This window comes from Denticeps clupeoides, chromosome 19 (assembly GCF_900700375.1).
Source record: "Denticeps clupeoides chromosome 19, fDenClu1.1, whole genome shotgun sequence".
Classification (NCBI taxonomy): Eukaryota; Metazoa; Chordata; class Actinopteri; order Clupeiformes; family Denticipitidae; genus Denticeps; species Denticeps clupeoides.
In genome coordinates, this window is record NC_041725.1 from 3,798,267 (window position 1) to 3,821,713 (window position 23,447).

Genomic DNA, 23,447 nt, shown 5'->3' on the forward strand with positions numbered 1-23,447 from the left:
CTCTGGTGCCTAGTGAGAACAAAACAGGACCAAACGCTATCGCGTGATTTCAGAGCAGTGAATTATGGGTTAATTGTAAAGTCGTCCGTATTTTCTTTTGTTGTTCCCATGGCAAAACATCTGACCAATCAGCAGAGAGAAAGTTGCTGCATGATTTGAAACAAAGTAATTTGGTTGGTTTGGATTTTTCACATGAAAAATTATATATATGTTCAAACTCATCGAGCAAAGCAAACGTACTAGGTGTGAAAGAGCCCTTAAGTCTAGGTCTAGGAATTGGGGTTCTACACGGATTCTACCTGCCGTTTTTAAGGATCTGGTCAAATGTTGTGAAATCTTTATCTCTCAGAGCCTGCAGAGCGTTGAACACAGACTCATTGAATCCAGGGTTCAATTTCTCCATCCTGCAAAAGCACAATACAGAAGTTTATTTCAGATGCCTCTATTCATCATCTATCAGAATTTAAATGGCACCCACCTGTCCAACAGAGTACAGTCCCACTGACTGCTCCGCCATGCAGCCTGAAAACGCAGCTCACGGAGCTCTGTTCCCCACTCCACTCCCTCGCTCTGCAGGCCTTGCAGGTATGTGCTGAGGATGCTGTTCAGCCCAAAGTGCTGCAGGCCCTGGTACCGTGAGCACACACAGACATGAGGATGTCATATGGCCTGCAATATGTGAACATACAATGCAGCGTGGTTTTCAGCGTTCAATTTCACCTCCACAATGCCCACCAAGCGTGTGAGCTCTGGCAGGTTGGAGTGCAGGTCATATGATGTCAGCGCTTTACCCCAAATTTCCTCATGCTCATATGTCCTGATCCTGAGATAGAACACAACAGAACACAACACAACACAGAAGTCCTTTCTCAGACTGCAAGAATTAAAACAAGAAATGCGGCAACTCAAGCTCAAACTATACACACCAAAAACTGCAAGCCATACCAACACAAAACACTATTTACTGGGTTACCTGGTCAAAGCACTGGTGATCTTCCCTCCCCCACAACCATACAGGCTGTCAGGTTCCCCAATGCTCCTGTAGACCTCAATCAGCAGCTCCTGCACACACAAACGGATTAAGAACAGTAGACCGGTGCACACTATTTTCTTATATTTAGCACATTTGATTTTTTTGGTAGCCATTATTTCCTTGTACAAGTGTACAAGTGTACACTTCCTTGTACAAGTGTGAAATATCCACAAAACTGGTTACTGATGAATAATATTTAATATTTTAGCTACCATAGGACCTCACTCAGATTTGTTTCTTTAATTATAATAAAGAATTATGGATAAATATGTATCTGAGAACTGCTTACCTGAAGACTGATGCCTGTGTCCTCCATGCTTTTCTCACTCACACTGTTGATCGACAGCGTTTGACTGCTCTCATCAAAAATTATCCTCCTGGATGTTCTCGACTTGGTTCTAACAGAGAGAACCTTGTTAACCAAAGAGGCAATCCAGTTCAGCCATTATCATTAGGTCTGCATGTACCTGTGACTCTCCTCCAGGTCAGAGCGGAGTTTGTCCAGATAAATCTCACAGTACAGCAGCGCTGTGAAGTGGGCGGAGCACAGCTGTGCACCTCGCGACACCTCCAGGTAGTTGAGCTCCAGCCAGAAGTTGGAATCACACACTGTTCCAGTGGACTGGCTGCATGGGACAGAAAAAAAGTTCTGGGGTCTCATTTATAAAACTTTGCATAGAACTCATACTAAAAGTGTACATGCGATCAAAAGATAAAAATAACGTATGCAAAGTAAATGTCAGATTTATGCCAGATATTAAGCCTTAAATATTTGTGGGGGTGCTTGTGTAAATATGCGTACATTCTGCAGTAAAGTTTGTTGCTAATGATCGCAACATATGCGTAGGAAGAGGCATCTTTTACGTCCTGTTTTGTATGCAGCGGTTATAAATGAGACCCCCGAACTGCAGGGGAAAGCCCTGTAGCCATATGCACCTTCCCAAACCTTGAAGAATGATGACAATAATATTACATGTCGTCTATGTACTACTGCAATTAAACCAGCTATCAGTTTATCACAGTCCCCCTGTTAGACACAGACAAAGTTAAATTCACCCTAGTTAGGCTGTCCTAGTTAGGGTACCGGGCCACTCTAGCACCAATATACTGCTATCACCATAGTATATGGTGAAAGTAGTATATCACCATATATATTTCAGTATCGGTCATACAGTGCAACCGTCTGCCGCTGCTTGTTTGTTTTCTCATAGACACGGAATCAAGCACCCAGACTACTGGCAGACTCCAGTGAAGAGACCAGCAGATAAATCCTGGTTCCTGACAACTGCTAAACGAACCAGAGGGTCACCACAGCCACCACCACCGTTACAACTACAGCTTCAGGGATCTTCAAGTGGACCAGTAGCATCATAATTGACACGTAATCTAGACCATGACCCTGGACTACATCCTGGACTTCTCCAACCCTACAACTGTAGGACTTACTTTTATATTATATTGTACAAATCATCACCAGCCCTGCACTGACACCATTTGCAGGCTCACTCTACCCTGGAAGGGGGTCCCTCTCTGTATCACTCCTTCCCAACGTTTCTTCCTTTCTTTTTTTTTCTCTCTCCTAGTTTTTTTTGTGTGGAGTTTTTCCTTGTGTGCAGAAGGGTCAAGTGTGGGGGGTGTCAACTGTAGGGCTGGTCAAAGCCCATTGAGACGTACTGTATGTGATTTGGGGCTATATAAGAAATAAATGTTGATGTTGCTGCTGCTATCAATCAAATTTTATTTATATGGCGCTTTTTACAATGTACATTGTCAAGTGAGCCAGCCAGAGGAAATGGTGGCAAGGAACAACTCCCTGACAAAGGAAGAAACCTCGAGAGTAACCAAGGCTCAGCAAGGGGAACATATCCACCTGTGGTCAGCACTGGATTACCCTGGGATGTTCAATGAGATTTATCCTGGAAGTGTGGCATATCGAGGTTATTGCAGTCCTGTTGGGCATTATGATGTGAGCTAACAATTTAGAGTTCTGGCTGATGATTATCAGTAGATTGCTTTTAAAAGGATCAGTAGATGGCTTTTAAGGAGCAGGCGGTACAGGCCAAGCAGGGAAATTTAGCTCCAGAAGAGATAAAGAAAAGCTAAATAACAGCAAAAGCACTATAATACAGTTTTAATATAAAGTCACCTTACCTGTCAGAGTCTACGTGTCTTCTTTGCTGTCGGAGGTAGTCAATGACAGCAAGCATGGTGCGGAGAGAAGCCTTATCCACCTGCCCCTGGCAGCCAACCTCAGAGTCTGCCAGTTTAATACAGGAATAATGTTCAGATTAAAACGATATTCAAGATACATTTGCTAATAATCTTTGGTAGATATGACAATATATGAAAAATTTGAAAACGATTTTTGAGATGCCCCACCAGAGTCAGGGAGTAATGGGGTGGTTGGACGACTAGACTGGCTAGAGACTGGGCGGGTGCAGTGGGTGAAGAAACTCTGGATGTGTCTGGAAAGCAGATCTCTCCATAATCCTCCCCGATCGCCCAGCAGGACATCATGGATGAACAGCGGCAGAATTCTCTGGCAGAAATCTGTTTTGACCTGATGAGTGAGAAAACTTTACAAACCACACAGCATAACACAGGGGTGGGAAATCTGGGGTGGGCTGGAAGCAGTTGTTTTCAATGGCTTTTCAATCATCCAATAATAAAGGGGGCCATTTATTACTGGTGGATTAAAAGGCCGTTGACAAAAAACTTGCACCCACAGCAAATTTACATGTATGGCATTTATCATACACACTTATCCAGAATGACAGAATCAGTAGTTACAGGGACAGTCCCCCTGGAGACACTCAGGGTTAAGTTTCTTACTCAGGGACACAATGGAAGTAAGTGGGACTTTATGGTGTTCATGTTCTTAGGCGAGTGTGTTACTACGCTACTGTCATTCTTGTTTCTTATGTGCCTGGTCATTATAGAAATTCCATACAAAACCTGAATGGGCCTAGAACATTTTTTGAATCTGAAATGGACTGCATCTGCATCCTTTTTATTTGTTTATAACTCAGTGCTTAGTGTTCTCCTTATGGCAACAGTGAACAAACTTTCAGAACCAAGTAGGTTTCAGGGTAATTGAAAAAAAAAAAACACTAAAACTAAACAACCGTGTTTGCTGCATGGAAGCCAAATGACAACATACTGCAACACGCTGAACTTGGAACCCTTGCTCAATTCATGGCTCGCTTTGAAGAGCTGTTAGAATACAGGACCCAGACATTGTTGCAGAGACCCCTCACCTGGCAGAGACCCCTGGTCAGCAATAGAGCTTCAGTCCGCACGCCTCCACTGTCCAACAGGGCAATGCACAGACCCCTCAGCCAGTCGCGATGCCTACCTGGCGTGGGCAGCCACAGCTCTGAGCTGTCTAGCCGCTCCCTGGCATCTGACAAGGAATGGGCTTTCAGCGCTACATCCTGAAGGTGAGAAATGATGATTACCAGTGCAAACACATTTGTGTTAATTTTTGTCTGAACACAACTGGGTGAGGAAAACTTGCCTTCTTCTTGGCAGATCTGAAGGGGCTGAGGTAGACTAGCATGGGGTCCCTTTCACTTTTATACCGGTCCCAAAACACAGACCCCGAGGGAGATGACAAGACATCCTTTACACACTGAGCTGCAGCCTGCCTCACTTCAATACTGCAAAACACACACACAGACACAGAAATAACAGAGGGAGTTCCGAAAACCAGTTAGTTGAAATGTAGATAAAAGCAACAGAATGTAAGAAATAATAATAATATAGCCGCAAGCACGGATGACAGGCTCTAACACCTACATTGCCACGGCCTGTGATGTTGTCCTAAAACAATGGATACATGCACAATGTTTTTGTGCTGATGTGGAAAATGTAGAGCATACGGTGGACAAGTATAAAATGTGAAATTTGAAAGCCAGTAGTCCATAATGACTTTTTAAAATAAAGGAAACGTTCCTCCAGGACACTTTAGCCTTACAGAGCGAATCCAATTCACTCACTTTCTGTTGGTCAGACCTTATGGATGTGAGTGTTGCTAACATATTAGGTTGAGCCCCCTGGCCACACCTGGGTCCAAGCCAGTGTGTGTGAACAGCTGATATGGTCTACCGTGGATGGAATATACGGAGCCATACCTGTGGTGAGTGAGGGCGTTGTTCATGCAAGTCAGGATGATGAAGATCCAACGAGACTCGGGGTCAGGGAAGAGGTCTGCTGCATTCTCATATACCTCATCTTTACTATGATGCAATGCAATGGTGGACAAGTCCACAGGGCCCAGTTCCCCTAAGCAACTCCCAGCAGCCTCTGCCACAGCAAAGAAATGGCATACACATTTTTGCTGCGCCTTGTAGCTGCATTCGTTCGGTATTTTTACCGACTCGTGGTTGACACTGTTTAACACTCAGAAATTGACGGCAAGATCATTTATTTGACCGTACACTGGTGCTGAACGCCTGTGTGGACACTTTCATTTGCTCCAATAAGCAGAAAGACCATTGCTGTTCAGTACATGCTCACCTAAAACAAGATCACCAGACGTCCATGTGAACGAGGCCTTAACTCTCATCTCAATGATGTATTTGAAAACATAATCTAATCGTGATGCAATGATAATCATAATCAAATCGAATCGTGAGACTAGTGAAGGTTCTGACATGTAACCCTAACCCCTCCAAACGGTGCAGGACAGAGGAGTGCAGCACATACCCAGAATGTCTTCACCTCCAGGATGATGTTGGGCCAGTTTACAGAGCTGGAGCAGGTTCAATACCACCTTCACCAATACACTAGCAGCAGGGTCCGCTAGAGACACACAAACAAGACACTTGTAATGCAGACATCTCCACCTCGAGACATCTTAACTATGTGCACCTGTACATGCTCGTGGACACACACTGACCATGACTGTCTCTCAGGAGCTGGCCAACCTGCCGCCGGGAGTGCAGAAGCCTCTGCAGGTCCTTCATCCCCTCCAGACGCGTCCGTGGCAGTGAGTCACAGGAAGTCACTGACAGGAAGTGCACAATCTTCTGCAGACACAGGAAAACATGATTGGTATGTCTCAATTCCCTGACCAAAAGCCCTGGAAGGATGCATACCAATGCTGTCCAGATTCTAAAGCGCCTTCAAATGTCGACCACAAAGCAATCGCTCTTTTCCCGGCTCAGGCAGGGTTTTCCTGATGAATCCTTTCTGAGCAAACCAACCATATAATTCATGACTTGTTCAGCCTGACTCCAAAAATACATGCAGTCCATGAAGGACTTAGATTTCAGTCAATAAAATAGTTACATTTTCAGTTAGTTACATTTAATGCATTTTTCTGGCAGCTAGCTGACTGCAAATTCACTGTGTGAATTGCATGACATGCCAATTAGAACTGCTAATGGATGTGAGCATCCACCCTGGACAACTGCAGTGCCTTCTGAATTACAATTATTAAAATTTTCAGGTGACAAATTACACAATTACATTTTTAGCCTAATATGGTGTACTGCTGTTCACTAACCTTTTTAAGAGTGAAGGCTCCCGAGTTGGATTTGAGCTGTTGTTGCACTGCTCTGAGCTCGCTGAAAGCTGGCAGGTCAGGGAAAGGTTCGAGCTTATAAATGGCTTCCCTAAGATGGTTGTTCTCGGCATTCTCCACCACCAGAAACCTCAGAAGACCCAGGACCTCAAGGTAGGGGAAGAATAATGTCAGAAGCACTTTATTCAGTAGCTATAAAAAGCCAAAAGCCACGTATGTTGACAGCGCCATGGTAACAAGAAGAGACACATTTTATAGGGACACAGTTATATCTACAGTAGCATTAAGAGCAAGTACTCCCTCAGCAAAACATATTTACTATGAAGAGCATTATCATCACAGCATCACATCACATTCTTTCTTCACCTGCTTTGAGATGCTGGGTTGATCGGTAACCTGGGCAGTGAGAGTACCCACAATGACCTGCAGATGGCATTCCAGAGCGTCACCACAGAACTGCACAGCCGTGTGACACACCCGGGTCAGCAGGTCACAGCACAGGGACAGACTGCGGGTGGACACCTCATCCAGCTGTGCTGTACTAATGAGGAAAGATTTAAAAATGTGCTTTGTTGGACTTAGAGGTAAATTGCCCATTTAAAATATGCATGCAATCATTTTCCCTATAAAAGGAAATGTGAGTGTGTCAATACCTGTTGGTATTGATATAGTGGATAAGCGTGTAAATGACATCTCGTAACACAAATGCCCAGGCTCCACCCAGTCCGTCCTTGACCTCACGCAACAGCAGGCCGACAAACAGGTGGTACATCATCAGGATACGGTGCCGCTCGTATGCGTTGGTGGTCTCCGCACCCTTCTGACAAACTGCCAGCAGGATCTTCTGTATGGAGATCTACCTCGGTGGACAAAAACTGAGAATAAAGGGGATGCAATGTCGCTTTATCTTTACAGAAAACCAGAAAAAGCCACTAAACAGAGGTTTGAGTAAAACTAATTAGGGGCATCCATACAAATGTAAATGTACACATATACACACCGGTGTTTTGGAGAGGATTGTCACAAGGGACTTGTTGGCACTGTGGCATTTGCTGATGTAGTCAAGTGTGGCTTGGATCACATAGGAACTGAAGAAGGGTGGATTAGGTGCCGGGTCCAGCTCCCTGCAAACATAAAAGCAAATGTAAGCCACCTTTTAATGCCAGTCATGTAGGTAAAAGAAGGGAGAGAAACAATTACCCAACAAACATGTTCAGATCTCCTCTCTGCTCAACACCACCTCCTCCTTCATAAAGAGTCATCAGCAATTCCACTACAATTTCTGCCAAATTACTGCAGATCAAACTGTCAATTTGCTGCAAAAAAAACAAGCAGACACATAGGAATATGATCCCAATGACTAAAACATGAGCCCTGTCCAAGCTTCCTTTCCTGATCCTATCCCAGTTTAATATAAGTCACTCATCCCAGGTTCTATTCACTTTTTATATTAGTTTCCCACAGCAGTTATGTCCACACTTTTCCATATCATCATAGTTTTGATCACATGGACACATGAGAAGCAACAGTACAGCGATTCACAAACCTGTTTGCCCAGGCAATTGCTATCCTTTAGAAGGTTGTACACTTTGTGGGCTTTCTCCTTCTGCTGGGAAACCTGAACGTCCTGCCCTGATGGAGCAAAGTACGGCAGGATGTTCACCACAATCTTCGGGAAGCAATCAGCCAGCAGGACCCTCCAGTCAGAGCTCAGGCAAGTTGCAATGGAGCGTACCTGCTCAAAGTCATTTAGGAAGACCAGGTGTGGGAGAAGCACTTGGTAAGAAGCCCTAAAACCAAGCACAACATATCTGTGTGTAAATTAGTGTTTTTAAATCAATCATACTGATCAATCATATTTTTTATATTATAAAAAATAGCAGTCGTTCTCTCTCACAATTTAATTACTAAATACTATCAAATTACTCTCAATACAAATTTGAAAAGGCACTAAATTTCACTAATCATCGGTAAATGTAATGGGCAAAATTAAACAGACTTTTACCTGTAAAAGTCCTCAAGTGTGCTGTGGCTAAGTAGGGTGTAGGGGAAGGAATCAAGGGTGTAGTTTCTGTCTTTCTCCCTCTGGTACAGCCATTCGGCAACCAAGTAATACAGATGAGAGCTGATGAAGGCCTGGGAGCTTCTGTAGCCCAGAGCACAAGACACACTGCACAGAACCTGTGTATACAGATACACATAGGAAATGGAAAAAATATCACCTTAAACATGATTCCATACATTCCCCGTCAAAGTTCCATCTTCACAAATACTGTGTAGACCAACAAATGCCCAGTTCATGACCACACAATTCACAATACCTCCTCAGATCCCATAATTTAAAGTGTATCCACAAAATATGCATAGTGTCCACACTGGTGAATTACGTTTTTATAAAATTCTACACAAATTACACCATAATGACAAACCTGAAAACCTAAAAAACAGAAATTAAACAATCAAAACAGGGTGCTCTTACTATAGACAGTTATCAACAATAATAAGGAAAGGACTTGCACTGTGTAAAAAGAATTATCCAGAATAAGCTACATTGGCATGATGGGGTAAGGCTTCTTGCCTTTTTGAGGAGATGTTCCTCAATGCCATTCTCCTTATAGGACTGGAAAAGTGCAAAGAGGGCCTGCTTCTCACACACTGGGCTGCAGCACATCACCATGGACAGGCTCTTCAGGAGGGTGGCCTGTCGATTAAAGGTCTCATCCGACGGGTTGCCTCTCTGTGACAAACACAAACAAGCTTGAGTACTTAAACAATGCAGCCCAAAACATTTATTCCAAGCATGGCTCACTGTCCTACGTATTACAAGTCAGTCTACACCCAACATATTTTTGAAGCTGAAGTAAAACATTACTGTATTTTTTCGTACATAATACTACAACAAAATTCACCTGAACTTTCATTCCTTCCTGAGCTTTCAGGTAGATGTTCTCAAAAGAAGTCTGCTGATGTTTTAGCGGGAGCATGCACTTTTTCTCCAAACCATCTTTTCGATGTTGAAGGAACAATCTGCAGAAGGTATAGAAAATCAAATAGTAATGTATTAGTAATAAATGTATGCATTTATTAATAATAATCAGTCAGTTATAAATGCATACATCTTTCACAACTTGCCTCTCCACAGCCAGGGCCGTCAGCATCCGCACGTGATGATGAGGGTCGGCAAGACTGTCCGGGAGGACATTGCATACCAGCAGCTCCTCATCCCTTAGATGCAGCACGGCCCACTTGCAGCATGGGTCCACCTGTCAAAATTGCCACCTGCTGAATATGCGTTTCACAAAAACAGCTGAGACCTACCACAACGTGAAGTTCAATCCAGTGCAGAAGTGTGTTTGCCTACTGTAGGCATTGTTTGATTTCAATAAACAATGGTGCATGTGTAAACACTGTAAAGTCACCATTCCATTAAATGCCAGGGTGGTATTAGCCTAGTAGCCTATGAACCAGAAGAGCACAAAGTCACAGGGTCAAACCCCACTTACTACCATTGTGTCCCTGATCAAGGTCACTTAACCCTGAGTGTCTCCAGGGAGACTGTCCCTGGCACTACTGATTGCAAGTTTCTCTGTATAAGGGCAACTAATAAATGCAGTAAAGGTAATTACTGATAGATTTCAGCTTTTATACTGACTTTCCATGCATTTTTGCACCTTTGTTTCTTTATGAGTTCAATACATTTCACTGCATCATTCCATTTTATTACAAATGGACATGTATGGTTTCATTGCATGTGTGGATTGGATAGGTTGTTTCAGACATCTGGTCAGATTTTCAGGTTAATAGCACCTTTAGAAATATATTTATAGTGACATGTAATTATTTTACCTGCTGTATATCCTAAGAACAGAGAGTGTTTACCTCTAGCAAGGCCACCAAGCAGTGAACCAGAGCTGCTCGGACACATGCTGTGCTTTTACCAGTTCGACTCAGAATACTAGGAAATAAACAAAATTAAAAAAGAATTTACAGGAAAAAGCTAATAAACTAATTGAACAAATATACAAAAAGACAGAACAGAACATGTCAAAGCAACAAATTCATCTAACAGGAAGCAAAAGTAAAGAAAGCTCACCAGAATCCTGACACAACTTTGAGTAAGGTTCCCTTTACGTGCTTCATATCACTTTCCTCACCGGAGACAGAATCGACCCGACCTAAATTCTGAATGGCAGGTAGAAGGTCTTTCAGCATAGCAGCACACACCGCCTGGTCCTGACGATACAGGGAACACACATCCCTGGAGAGCAAAACATTGTCTTAACAGAAAGACAAAAAACACTCTGCTTCCAGGATTTTAAGAGAAGGACATCTACTCACGGCAGCGGTCTTAGGATGGCATCAAAATCCTCTGAGGACAAGAGTGTGTCCTCTGCAGGTAGGTTTTTTAACAGTGTAAGATACTGCCAACAAACAGTGAGAAAATTAATTAGCTCTCTACCAATCAGATCAATCTACCTGATCTATATTTTCAGTTTTCACTCAAGACAAACAAGCACAACCACCAGTCAGATTAATACACTCAATTTATTTTACTGGGAAACAAAATGTTTTACTTGAGCAACACCTTTGCTCCTCACACTGACCATCTGGAGATGCAGTGGTCTGCTGTACTCCATTTGATCCAGCAGTTTGAGCAATTTGCATCTGACCTCAGATGGTTTGAAGGAGAGGCCAGGGGACAGCTGAGAGGAGCAGCAGAGAGAGAGAAACTCCAACACCACCAGCAGGACAACATCAGGCATAGATAGCTGGATCTCAGACAATGCACTGCTTGCTCCTGAATTTTTTCAAAAGAAATCACAACAAGAAATAGATCATCTCTTAAATATGTGCTGCCTTCAATGTACACAAAACTATGTTCACAGATATTAAGATGTGGTACTCAATTCTTCAGGCAGAGTCTAATCCAGAGAAGAGAAAGAAACCGATATGGATTGTTCACCTGGGGCGTTTGGCAGCTCACTGCTTTCTTTTTTAGGTGTGGCAGTTCCATCAGAGGTTGAAGGAATGGCTTCACCGTCATCAAACAGGTCAATGTGGGCCTGCTGCTGTACCTGGGTTCTGCTCGTGTCCCATTCTTCCTCCATCTGGTCCTCCTCCACCAGCATGGACAAACTGTCCTTTTTACTTGAGCTCAAGAGCTATAAGGACAGAGCAAATCCACAGTTAAGGTGGCTCTAAGAATTGCATTACAGGTAATGATGTTCTATTATTAACAATGCCATTCATTCCCTGCTAATGCAACTGTGCTGTTTTAGTGGCAGTGGTGGCCTAGCGGTTTAGGAAGCAACCCCGTAATAAGAAGGTTGCCGGTTCTAATCCCGATCGCCAAGGTGCCACAGAGCAATGCACCGTCCCCACACACTGCTCCCCGGGCGCCTGTCATGGTTGCCCACTGCTCACCAAGGGCGATGGTTAAAAGCAGAGGACGCATTTCGTTGTGTGCACCGTGTGCTGTGCTGCAGTGTATCACAATGACAATCACTTCACTTTCATTATAGAAGTGAAACAAGACAGAAAAAAAAAGACTTACCAATGCTTTGCATGTTTCTGTCAGCTCGCTCAACATTCTCGAAGGCAAACTCCTCAGAAATATTTTACGAGAGACAGAACTCATTTTGTCTGGCTGGGGTGAGAGATGTTACAGTCAGATTTGGATAAAATTCACAACAAAGACCGCACATAAATACATATTCTGTCTTACCTTCTCTAAACAGTCGACAGCCTCTAAACAAATCATCATCACACACTTGAGACTGTTGAGTACAACATCTTCAGAAAGTCTATTCTTCGCTGTGGAGATGTACTCACTCAGCTCCTGAGCTACTGACTGTGATAAAGAACAAAAAAAAACTGAGATGAAGAAGGGGGGATCACTGTGGATACAGTTGTTTTGTTGCACAAGACCACAAAACAACATTGATTCGTATTGATTTTTTTTGGTCTGGCTGATTACCCATACTGCATTTCACTGCCTGTAAAGTTTAGTGCTATAGAAATAATGGATAATGGTTTGGGGTTGTTTTTCAGGGGATCAGTGGGTCCCCATAACATTTACAATACAATTCTTGGCTATTAACTTTTAACTAAATTCTTTCCACATGTAAAAAGTTCACATTTTGTGGAATGAACCTTTGCTTTTTGGAAGAGACCAGAGTAGCAGGCATCATCTTCAGATATGATTCCAGCACAGACAAACCCTGCCAGCACCCCAGTCAGGAGACAGACGCATCGAATCAGACATTCAGGTGGTGTGGCAGGACTCTGCAGAGAGGAAAAATAAAAGTCACTATTATAAAAAAAAAACATTCTATATGAACTCATAAATGACTCTCTGTGGAAAGGATCCAATACATTTAATTTGAAAGTATTAATTAATGTCAATATTATATTGAAACAAATGAATATCACATTTTACTAAGAGGCTTAGACAGGCTCCCATATTTTCTTTTTGAATAAGACACCCAGAAGACTCTGATAATAGGCACATTATGGACAAGCTGCAAGCGAATGTGTCATAGTGCCACACAAAAAAATGTGCAATCTGAATCTGGCCTGTTCTCTCCATCTTTATGTTGGTATTGTATCTGGATAGAATTAATTTTGCATTTAACAAAAAGTAGCAAAATCAGCTAAAACGTCAAAAAAAATCTGTGTTTTCCTGTCAATATGGGTGTAAATTAATGAAGAAAAATATGAACTTTTACTGATTTTAGCAAATGGCTGCAATATAAAAAAAAAAAACTGAAAAATGTAAGGGGGTCTGAAAACTTTCCGTACCCATTGTATTTACAGTACCATGCATCTACGTTCTAGCCTAGAAATGTCATCCAATACAGGACTGCACACAAATAGTTTTGACTGCTGGCAAATTAAAAAATTAAGGTTAAGGTTGTAAGGCTATGAATGTATTTGTTTAGATGCAGCACCCACCTCAGGGGAGTAACAGTTGAGGAGGTGGTCAGCAACAGACATCAGACTCTGTTCCACTCTGGCCTTGATTTCTGAGAGCAGCGTGAACTGGGGGTCTTTAGATACCCCAACACCACAGCCTGTCCTACTGGGGGGGCGTGAGGGTGCCTCATCAAATGTAAACTGGAGGTATAGGCACTCAATGTCACTCGTGTTTTTTTTTACATTTACAGCCTTCCGCACTCTGGGAATAAAGCTGAACATGATGGAGGACCCATCAGTGTATGCCATCTGACTGTTTAACAAATGAATACATTCAGGAGGAAATCTTACCTGTTCAAGTCCAAGGAGCCCATTAGAAACACCATCCCAGCTCTGGAATCTTTCAGAGTTAGAGACACAATAATTCGGGAGACAAGGTTTTGTGGAAAATCCCTACAGAGAAATGTGTGAAGAACCATATTAATAAAGTTGATAAAGAAAATGAGACACTCCCTCAATAAATCATGTAAGAAATGTAATAAAATATGGGACCCTTTACTACAACATAATGAGGGCCTTCAGCCTCCTGATTAGACCATACCCTTCTTTTGATGAGGAGTAAAAAGGACATTTTTTAATATACAGTATATGTTTGTTAAAATATTTAATTTGTGTAATTGAGGTACATGTTTGCTATTTGCTTCCTACATGGGTTCTGGCTAAATCTATATTCTCCATTCAAGCATGAGGAGTTATAGGGGTTAACCTGAGAAGTATGAGGTGAGGTCTGGAGCTGTCTTCACTCTCTTCATTCTGTTCCCTCATCAGAAGCCAGCTGCTCACAGCCTCTCTAAGAGCCGGCTCCCTCCCAATCACCCCCACCGGGGAGCTCACCAGGGCCTTAGGAAGGAGGCACTTAGACATAGCCTGACACAGAACGAGAACTGACGCCCTAGACAGACAGAGAGGAGTCAGTATAGCAGTCCCCAGGGGCAACACACAATTTACCCAAGAGTTATATACATAATATTTGATCAAAAGAGACCAAAGATATGAAGGGTGTGTGAAAAGCACTGTGCAACCTTTAGATACCACTTTACAAACCCAATCAGAGAGAAGACTTAAAACAGAAATTGCAAATGTGGCTTATTTATACTTACATTTACATACATTGCCCTGGTATATATCTGAAGTGAGAGACAGCCAGGCTACCCACTGTTTAGTTATTATTATACAGGATGAAGCCTTATCGGAGCACAGTTAACAAGTCACTCACCACGAAGGTTTACACGCTGATCCTGAGAACAGCTTCCACAACTCTCTATCCACAGGTACCAATGCCCCCTGAGTCATGCAACACAGCAGCTCCATGCTGGGAATCTCCAGCTGGGGTGAGCTGACCCCGCGCAACGCCAACGCACAGGCGCGGCTCCAGAGGCGACCCAGCTCCGGCTCCGCCAGTTTTGGGTGAAGGGCCTGACAACGCGCCACCTCCCTGAGGCAGCGCAGCACGTACGGCCCCCTCTCCCCGCGATGCTGCTGCTCGCCCAGCAGCTGGCACAGCAGAGACAGAAGCGGCACGAGCTCCTGCACAGGCAGGATGGAGGGGTACCTGGAGAGCAGCACTGCGGTGATCTGCAGCCTGGACAGGGGATTTGAGTGTAAGACGCATTTCACTTGTACAGTCATGAGATTTCTACAACAATGTCTTTAGTCATTGTTCAGCTGAACAAGAGCATGGATATTTGTTCACTGCTCCTCACCACGGTATCATATCGAAGTCACTTTGGTGTAGCTGCAGGTGTTCTCGAAGGACCTCCCAGCCAATCTCCACTCGCCGGCGCTTGCTGCTCGAGGAAGAGGGGCTGTCCAGCACCGAGCCCCGATAGGGGGCCTGGCTGACCTCCAGGATCCGACTCTCTTGACTGAAAAGCTGTGGAATATGTTCAAAAATAATACATAAAAGTAGACCCTCGGAAGGTATGCAGTGGTGTGTGGCATCAACTGGATTAAGAGCTGGAAAAATGGGATAAAGTCTGGGGCACATTTTCCTATGGTAGGGTGTATTGGAGGTGGACACAGGTCAGCATTTGCAACCTGCTGGTCTGCCGCACGATACTCTATTCACGATGAGCAAACTTCTATGTGCTTAGATTTGTAGTTTGCTAGTTTTCCTTTTTGGCTGATCCTGACAGTGCGCACTTGGAACATTCCACAAGTTTTGGAGATGCTACAGCCGATCCCTTGACAAAGTATCACAAATCCAACACACCAACTTCGAGGACAAAATAGGGGAGTCACTGTACAGGTATCCTATACTACAGTCTACATAGGACAATAGATGTCTACAGACATATATATAAATAAGTGGATGTTGTTTCAACAGGTAATATATCATTTACTCTAATTCCTACTAGGCATAATAATAATAGTTTAACAGAAATAAAGGTTAAAAAAAAAAAAAGGTCACCTGATTGCAGATACTGGCGGTGAGTTCAATGAGGTTCTCTTTAACTGCAATTTGGCGAGACCCTGTAGCATACTTCCCTCTGCTGCCAATCTGACTGATCTCAGTCACAAGGGTGTCATAGAGACCATAGAGAAGAGTCTGCCACTTTGCCCAGTCCTCCGCATGGGCACCTGTTTCAGGAGACCAAAACCGTGAAACTAAAGTTTTAGAGAAAGCTGAAGCAAAATTTGAAATAAAAAGACCCCTATATCAAGATGTGAGGAACACAATATTCAGTACAGAGTCTCATATCCTAACATGGGTTATCAGGATCTACCTGAACAACTCATAGATCTATCCTGCTTCAACTGCACACAACCTTGGAGTAACTATTGACAACCAACTCCCATTCTCGACATTTTACAGCATTTACCAGACACCCTTATCCAGAGTGACTTACAATCAGTAGTTACAGGGACATTCACCCTGGAGCAATTTAGGGTTAAGTGTCTTGCTCAGGGACACAATGGTAGAAAGTGGGGGTTTGAACCTGGGTCTTCTGGTTCATAGACGAGTCTGTTACCCTCTAGGCTACTACCACCCATCTTTCCAGCTCATGTAGATTCCTTCTCTACTATATCAGACGAATCCGCCCTTATCTATCAACACAGGCCACCCAGATATTCGTTCAGTCCCTAGTAACCTCACAACTGGATTACTGTAACTCTCTACTGGCAGGTCAACCTCTGACTGCCATCCGGCCTCTACAACTAATACAGAACGCAGCAGCACGACTGGTCTTCAACCTTCCCAAATTCTCCCTCCAGTCGCTCCCAGTAGCTACTGAACCGGAGCTGATTACTTTATTGATGGTAATAATGAAAGCACGTTGTAAGTTGCTCTGGATGAGGGCATCTGCAAAATGCCACAAATGTAAATGATGTAAATATCACTAAGAACATGTCTAATACACTTTCTGAGATACAAAATATATATGCCTGTTTTTAAGTGCAAGATATGATCAGGGAAGTCTTGGATATGAATAGAGAAATAATATTTTAGGACTCTTGATACTTTGAACGCATAAATCTGCCTAATTTCAAGCATCTTGTATAATACCAACAATACCAGTAAAATTGAGATATAATAGTGAGGTAATAGTGAGGTACAGATATAATAGTGATCTCAGCGTGAGGTGTTTTAGTGCTCTGACCTGTCTCCATGGTCTTAGCGCCTTCAGGGTGATGGAGGCGCAGCTGCAGGTTGAAAAGATCCACCATCTCCTCTTTCAGCACTGGGCTGGGCCTCATCTGGTTCCAGACATGGAGCAAAGAGGGCAGCAGCTCCTCTCCCAAGCTACACGCCCTACGCCGGCAGTTCATGGCCACCGAGCTCAGAAACACATTCAGAGACGAGACCAGATGTTCCAGCACAGCGTGCTGCTTCTCTGACCTGCAGGTTTAGCCTAAATCACTTTTTCAGCACAACATCAAACCCCTTTACAGAAAACACTGATGAAACAACTGTCCTTTCAGATGAAATTAGCAGAATTACTGGTCCAGAGTACCTTGCATTGCTGAGGGCTTTGGAAAAAAAGCTGAAGAGCTTGTCGGTCAGCCCATCTGTCTGGAGACAGCAGCCCTGGACCAAGGTATGGATGATCCTGCTGATGAGGACCCGGTTGACAGACACAGAGGAACCACTGAAGAGTCCGCAGTATAAATTCAGTAAAACTGGATCAGAAACAAGAAGAGTCTGAGACTATGACATCGAACGTTTTCCAGTTTTAAAACCATTTAGAGGAAATTAGTTAAAGAAAGCATCACTGACGGTGCCATTGCTGCTGGTTGATATCACACCAGTATTTGCGGATGGAGAGAACATCTTTGAGGAGAATGCTGCTGTAGTCCTCTCCATAAGCTGAGCAGTTGAACGGGTTTTCAAGGACATCGACAATGTGGGAAAGCAGCTCAGCACATTTCAGCTTTGGCCCTCCTGAAATTTTTTATATGAGCAAGAGAAACAGAAGGGAGACTCAGACTCAGAGACGACCGTTACAAATCACATGTAATACTTAGCCCCAAAAACACCAGAAAATGCAATGTCAATTGCATCCATGGTGACTTAAAACACCCAAGCCAAATGAACATGAGTGAGTGTGTGTGTGTGTATATATATATAACAAATTTTAACTAAATATTGAACTGTTAAATTGAAATACCTTGTGAGGATACCAGGAAAATCTGACATTTTATGCACATTACAATTTTATGATATGCTGACCTATTTTGCTATTTTCAAAACTATCATCAACGCTCTATTAATGGCTCTATGTTCACATTGCCAAAATAAGTGTATTGAACAGGCCTTTAATTTAATAACTGTATGCACCACACATATCTCACATAAGATATCTTCAGAGAACATTTTTGTTTGACGTAAAACTGCATCAGGAACCCAGTCAGGGACGCGCCGATCCAACTGAATACAGCTATGATTAAGGAAACACAAATATAAGTATAAACTTCCTAAAACTGCCCACTTTTTCGGTTTTGCTGAACTGTTGTGTGGTACAATGCTTTATTAATTTCTCAAGTTATCGCTTGGCAAAACGTGCAATTTAACAGAATAGATTGGTTTCAGAGATCGGCATATATATATCTGAATAATAATTTGCCCAATATGCACACATATCAAATCAGTACATCCATGATACCTTCACCTACATTGTTTCGACTCATACGGCAGTTTTTGGCCAAATCTCATAACGGGTCAGTATCTGATTTTAAAGCAATATGCAGGATTCCCTCTCTAACCAGACTTAAAATTCCCTGACCAAAAAGCAGAATTTCCATTACCTCCCTTATAGAAAAATGCCTAGTATAATGTTTGGGTACTGAGCAGAAAAGGGCATTTAAAATGGGTTATAGAACTCAAAAGTGTATTTATGTCATTATGGTTGAATATCGGCAGTTCAGCGTGTTGAATGGAACAAACCAAAAGCTCAGCTCCATCTCTGACATCCTCTACATGCATCTTTCATATCATCACTTTGTGTGAGCCAGTCTTTAAATTCTTAATTTTCCAAGCAAAGTATATTTAAATTTACACTCGCCTGGCATGTGTGGTAAGTTAGCAAGTGTAAGGATGTATGACAACTTCGCAAAGATTTTGCGTTCTAAAACACATCAGGTTATGGCTACTGCACTACATGCGATTAACACAATTCCCTAAATTGGCACCCAAATTATCCAATTCGCAGACTTTCCATGTTTGGAAATGTGTTTACTGAAATTCCCTGATATTCCAGGACCCATGGGAACCCGGAATATGATTAGCCTATTCCCTAATGGGTCATCTGTCTGAGCTAGATCAAACAGATGTGTTCTTGTGCACTTGGATGCAGAAGAGGACATACTCTTGTTTGCACAGCGTATAAAATATTTGACCAGGCTGCTAATCTCCTGCTTCTTCTTCTGCCGGTTAGCTTTGGTGATGGCCGACACTGTGGTCTTTCCTGACTGCAGAGCTTCTGTCTCCTTCTGCAGGAATTTCTGAAGAAACCTGAAAATGCCATCACACACATTAGGGCAGAGGAAACCCCCCACAGCCAATCAGAATGTAAACCCGGTGGACGCGTCCCACCTGAAGACCGCGTCCCAGGTCAGCTGCTTAGACTGTTTGCAATTCTTGTTCCCTGATGAATAATCCAGCTCCTTCACAGTCTCCTCCTGTCGAATAAGCCTTCTGAAGCGATCAACTTCCTTCTGCATAGATACACAACAAAAAAACCACACACACACAGTCTGAGCTAGAGCTAGACTCTTTAATGATACAAATCACATTTTTGGAATTGACAAGCTTTAAGGTATCATTCTTGATGCCTGAAACAAAAAAAGCTTAAATTGGAGAAAAAAAAAAATTTTATACATCAAGATTATACAAGAAAACAATGAGAACACACATCCCAATTCCCCCAAATAACTCTGACTGGCATTGAACTTTAATCTCCCTGGGTATGGTCCATTTCCCAATCACTGACCTAGCGATAAAGAAAGCAAACTGCTTGCCGGTTCGAATCCCAAGCCGCCACTGGGGTGGCACACTGCTCCCCGGGCGCCTTTCACAGCTGCCCACTGCTCGCCAAGGGTGATGGTTAAATACAGATAAATACCTTGAACAAGGGGACGTCAGCGGCACCTTGGCGGCTTGGGATTTGGACTGGCAACCTTCCGATTATGGGTCCGCTCCCTTACCAGCTAGGCCACCACTGTCACCGTGTGCTGTGCTGCAGTGGTATCATTTTCACTTTCATCTGTTCCACTTTTTCTAAAGATCATGGCTTAGGCAAAACTGAGAGTCTGCAGAGAATCAGCACAGAACTGCAAACAAAAATTCAAAAATGAGTATCCTCAATTCCCAAAATATTAAAAATGGGCATAGTAAAAAATCAAGTTTTGCTCAGTAAATTTGTAGCAGTGGGATGGTGTGGGAGAATTTGGGAAGGTTGAAGACCAGTCGTGCTGCTGCGTTCTGTATTAGTTGTAGAGGCCGGATGGGAGAGTTACAGTAATCCAGTTGTGAGGTTACTAGGGACTGAACGAGTATCTGGGTGGCCTGTGTTGATAGATATGGGCGGATCCGTCTGATATAGTAGAGAAGGAATCTACATGAGAAATAAAGATTGGTGGTAGCCTAGAGGGTAAAAGACTCGTCTATGAACCAGAAGACCCAGGTTCAAACCCCACTTTCTACCATTGTGTCCCTGAGCAAGACACTTAACCCTAAATTGCTCCAGGGTGACTGACCCTGTAAATACTGATTGCAATTGTTCGCTTTGAAATAAAAGTGCACATCCACGAGCACAACCAAGGATAACTGTTATATTGCCTTTTGGAACACAATGGCGCTGGCCTTTGTAGAAGAAGGTGTCCTCGGCCTTGACTTTAATTATGACTATGAAACGATGTAAATGACTTTGTTCTGAAATGGTTCTTTTAGAACTCTGGGGTGAATTTGTTTGCGTATTTGGAGGAAGGCGGACCGCCTCACCTTCCTCTCCGTCGCTTTCTCACTTTCCAGCCCTTTGCAGCACATCATGAGTTCGAGAAGAGCCATTGTGCCGGGAATGGAGCTCCTGCGGGACAACACACGCCAGCCTTAAGGCTCCAAAAGAAACCCGTCACGTCGCATCTGTCGCGGGTCGTGGGGTGAAGGCGGGACGCCGTGCAGCAATCCCGCGTTCGCTCTGTCTTCGGTGGTTGAGGCCGAGCTGCTCTGCACTGCAGCAGCCGCACGCAGCGCCATCTAGTGTCTGGGTGAAAGTCCACGTCCCCACTTGAACTCTGTCGTATTATTTGTTAACAACAGGGTTCAATTATAGCAAAATGATGGAAAGTTTTATCAAAGAGAAAGTGAGAGTGAAGTGATTGTCATTGTCATTGTGAAACTCTGCAGCACAGCACACAGATGTGTCCTCTGCATTTACATTTATCCATCACCCTTGGTGAGCAGTGGGCAGCCATGACAGGCGCCCAGGGTGCAGTGTGTGGGGACGGTGCTTTGCTCAGTTGCAACTTGGAGGTTTGGGATTCGATCCCGCAACCTTCCAATTACGGGTCCACTCCCTTACCTGCTAGGCCACCACTGCCCCGCAAGCTGTGCATATGCCATCCTCAGCCGTGCATGCCGACCCCTGTCCATCACCAATATTCAATTTTGACCATGGTGCAACGGAAGTACACTACATTTCAAAGGCTTAGGGTCATCAGAAATTCCATAAAAATAAGGGGGGTTTGTCATTGACAAAGTTTAAAATGAATAATTTCAAGTTTTATTGCCTACAGGCCAGTTTATTGCTCCTGTAATCAGTGCAAATGTTTTCAGCTGTACTGTAATTGAATATGATTTTCTAATAATGTACAAAGCTTTATTGCACTGGAACTCATGACTCACTGGTGCTGATAAAGTTCCTCTCTACAAATCTAGAGTATCTCACAAAAGTGAGAATGTGTATTCATTTATCAGACACCCTTATCCAGAGCGACAGAGTAGTTACTGATTCAGTCCCCCTGGTGACACTCAGTGTCTTGCTCAGGGACACAGTGGTAGTAATGACATAAATGTGTCCCTCCCAAAACCCCATAAAACACAAGATATTTTTTATTTTCAACAATATATTCATGTTTGTTGAAAGCAAAATACAAGTTGTGCTACTTAAAAACACACTGTTTGAGAGTTATAACAAGTGAAAGATTTGCACCCCCCCATCCAATCCTCAGTGGTTCAGTCCAATGATCTGCTGCTCGCACCCAGAGTGCACTGCAAGGGGCAGAGAAGAGCGTCATGTATGTAGTTGCCTGGTGAGTTAGTTTTTAATGCATTAAAACCGGTTATTGACTACCACACTTGTTGAACAAGCAGAACACAGGACTGGAAAAGCTACAGTTCAGCTCCTTTGTGCAAAGTCCGGCATGTTTCACATAGACAACATATACTGTTGTCTTAAGCAGCGTGATGTGTTCATATTAACGCTGGGTTAAGAGAGAGAGATATTTAATATTATATGAGATATTTAAGAACTTTCTTTTATGTCACCCTCCTAAGTTAACCGAAGTGATAGTCATTGTGATAAGCAGCAGCACAGCACACGGTGCACACGGTGAAATTTGTCCTCTGCTTTTAACCAATCACCCTTGGTGAGCAGTGGGCAGCCATGACAGGCACCTGGGGAGCAGTGTGTGTGGGGACGATGCTTTGGTCAGTGGCACCATGGCGGATCGAACCGGCAACCTTCTGATTGCGGGGCATCTTCCTTAGGCCACCACTAACCTCCTGAAAATTGTACGTGTGGTTTGTAAGTGGGGACTTTGAGACTTTTTGGTCTTCTGGTTCATACTGTAGGTGAGTGTGTTACCCACTAGGCTACTTACACCCCTAATAGTCCATTATTAACAGACACAGAGTCGTTTACAATATGAACAATGTCTGGATTTTATGACTTTTTAATGCTTCAAACAATGCAGGATGCGGGTGAGTCTGCAGTGGCGGTGTGATGATCTGTGCAGCCTACTGAAGTGAATGCTAGGGTCCTCACATTCATGTGCATGATACTTTAGACCCAATATAGGAGTCATCCCAGTCTGCTGCGATCTGTTCAGTAACCATTAGAACTATGTACAAAAATCAACAGCACCGTGTTCCACAGGGGTGCTGAAGTTCTTGTTTTTATGCTAAATATTTTTTTTAGCATAAAATGCCATTGTGGGAGAGAAAATAATTTTTTTGATCCTATAGCCAATATCAATGTTAGCTTTCCACACGAGACATTTGTCTTTATAGAATAGTGTTAGGGAATCTATGGTATCTCACAAAAGTGAGATATCCAGAATGACTTACAATCAGTAGCCATCATTTTAAAGTTTGCAGTTCAAGCAGCACAAAACACAACTCTGTCAGAATCAGCACATGGTGAAAAACATGTGAAAAATGCCCGGTACAGTAGGTGAAATGAATCAAGCGGG

General features: G+C 43.2%; 1 protein-coding gene across 8 annotated transcripts in view; it reads right to left on the reverse strand.

The window, feature by feature from the left end:
• Nucleotides 1-21,188, reverse strand: part of atm (ATM serine/threonine kinase) — a 32,992-nt gene extending 11,804 nt beyond the window's left edge. The window contains exons 1-43 of one of the 8 annotated variants that reach the window (XM_028962328.1): nucleotides 20,977-21,188; nucleotides 19,570-19,691; nucleotides 19,343-19,488; nucleotides 17,755-17,919; nucleotides 17,492-17,657; nucleotides 17,138-17,376; nucleotides 15,946-16,115; nucleotides 15,239-15,408; nucleotides 14,752-15,117; nucleotides 14,242-14,427; nucleotides 13,827-13,928; nucleotides 13,515-13,749; nucleotides 12,714-12,845; nucleotides 12,286-12,411; nucleotides 12,115-12,207; nucleotides 11,524-11,722; nucleotides 11,165-11,358; nucleotides 10,899-10,981; nucleotides 10,654-10,818; nucleotides 10,440-10,515; nucleotides 9,693-9,823; nucleotides 9,470-9,587; nucleotides 9,139-9,297; nucleotides 8,566-8,741; nucleotides 8,107-8,350; nucleotides 7,761-7,876; nucleotides 7,561-7,684; nucleotides 7,214-7,416; nucleotides 6,927-7,101; nucleotides 6,543-6,707; nucleotides 5,934-6,060; nucleotides 5,741-5,836; nucleotides 5,167-5,338; nucleotides 4,551-4,692; nucleotides 4,291-4,467; nucleotides 3,413-3,593; nucleotides 3,185-3,290; nucleotides 1,501-1,659; nucleotides 1,323-1,431; nucleotides 974-1,062; nucleotides 721-823; nucleotides 479-627; nucleotides 300-404 (exon numbers count right to left, since the gene is read on the reverse strand). In XM_028962328.1, coding sequence (XP_028818161.1) covers nucleotides 300-404; nucleotides 479-627; nucleotides 721-823; nucleotides 974-1,062; nucleotides 1,323-1,431; nucleotides 1,501-1,659; nucleotides 3,185-3,290; nucleotides 3,413-3,593; nucleotides 4,291-4,467; nucleotides 4,551-4,692; nucleotides 5,167-5,338; nucleotides 5,741-5,836; nucleotides 5,934-6,060; nucleotides 6,543-6,707; nucleotides 6,927-7,101; nucleotides 7,214-7,416; nucleotides 7,561-7,684; nucleotides 7,761-7,876; nucleotides 8,107-8,350; nucleotides 8,566-8,741; nucleotides 9,139-9,297; nucleotides 9,470-9,587; nucleotides 9,693-9,823; nucleotides 10,440-10,515; nucleotides 10,654-10,818; nucleotides 10,899-10,981; nucleotides 11,165-11,358; nucleotides 11,524-11,722; nucleotides 12,115-12,207; nucleotides 12,286-12,411; nucleotides 12,714-12,845; nucleotides 13,515-13,749; nucleotides 13,827-13,928; nucleotides 14,242-14,427; nucleotides 14,752-15,117; nucleotides 15,239-15,408; nucleotides 15,946-16,115; nucleotides 17,138-17,376; nucleotides 17,492-17,657; nucleotides 17,755-17,919; nucleotides 19,343-19,488; nucleotides 19,570-19,691; nucleotides 20,977-21,042 — 6,527 coding nt within the window. In that variant the 5' untranslated portion in view covers nucleotides 21,043-21,188. Of the gene's footprint in view, nucleotides 1-299; nucleotides 405-478; nucleotides 628-720; nucleotides 824-973; nucleotides 1,063-1,322; nucleotides 1,432-1,500; nucleotides 1,660-3,184; nucleotides 3,291-3,412; nucleotides 3,594-4,290; nucleotides 4,468-4,550; nucleotides 4,693-5,166; nucleotides 5,339-5,740; nucleotides 5,837-5,933; nucleotides 6,064-6,542; nucleotides 6,708-6,926; nucleotides 7,102-7,213; nucleotides 7,436-7,560; nucleotides 7,685-7,760; nucleotides 7,877-8,106; nucleotides 8,351-8,565; nucleotides 8,742-9,138; nucleotides 9,298-9,469; nucleotides 9,588-9,676; nucleotides 9,824-10,439; nucleotides 10,516-10,653; nucleotides 10,819-10,898; nucleotides 10,982-11,164; nucleotides 11,359-11,523; nucleotides 11,723-12,114; nucleotides 12,208-12,285; nucleotides 12,412-12,713; nucleotides 12,846-13,514; nucleotides 13,750-13,826; nucleotides 13,929-14,241; nucleotides 14,428-14,751; nucleotides 15,118-15,238; nucleotides 15,409-15,945; nucleotides 16,116-17,137; nucleotides 17,377-17,491; nucleotides 17,658-17,754; nucleotides 17,920-19,342; nucleotides 19,489-19,569; nucleotides 19,692-20,976 lie in introns of those variants that run through there. The other 7 variants (XM_028962327.1, XM_028962329.1, XR_003743210.1 and 4 more) reach the window with 7 other exon arrangements.
• Between the last annotated feature and the right edge of the window lie 2,259 nt (nucleotides 21,189-23,447).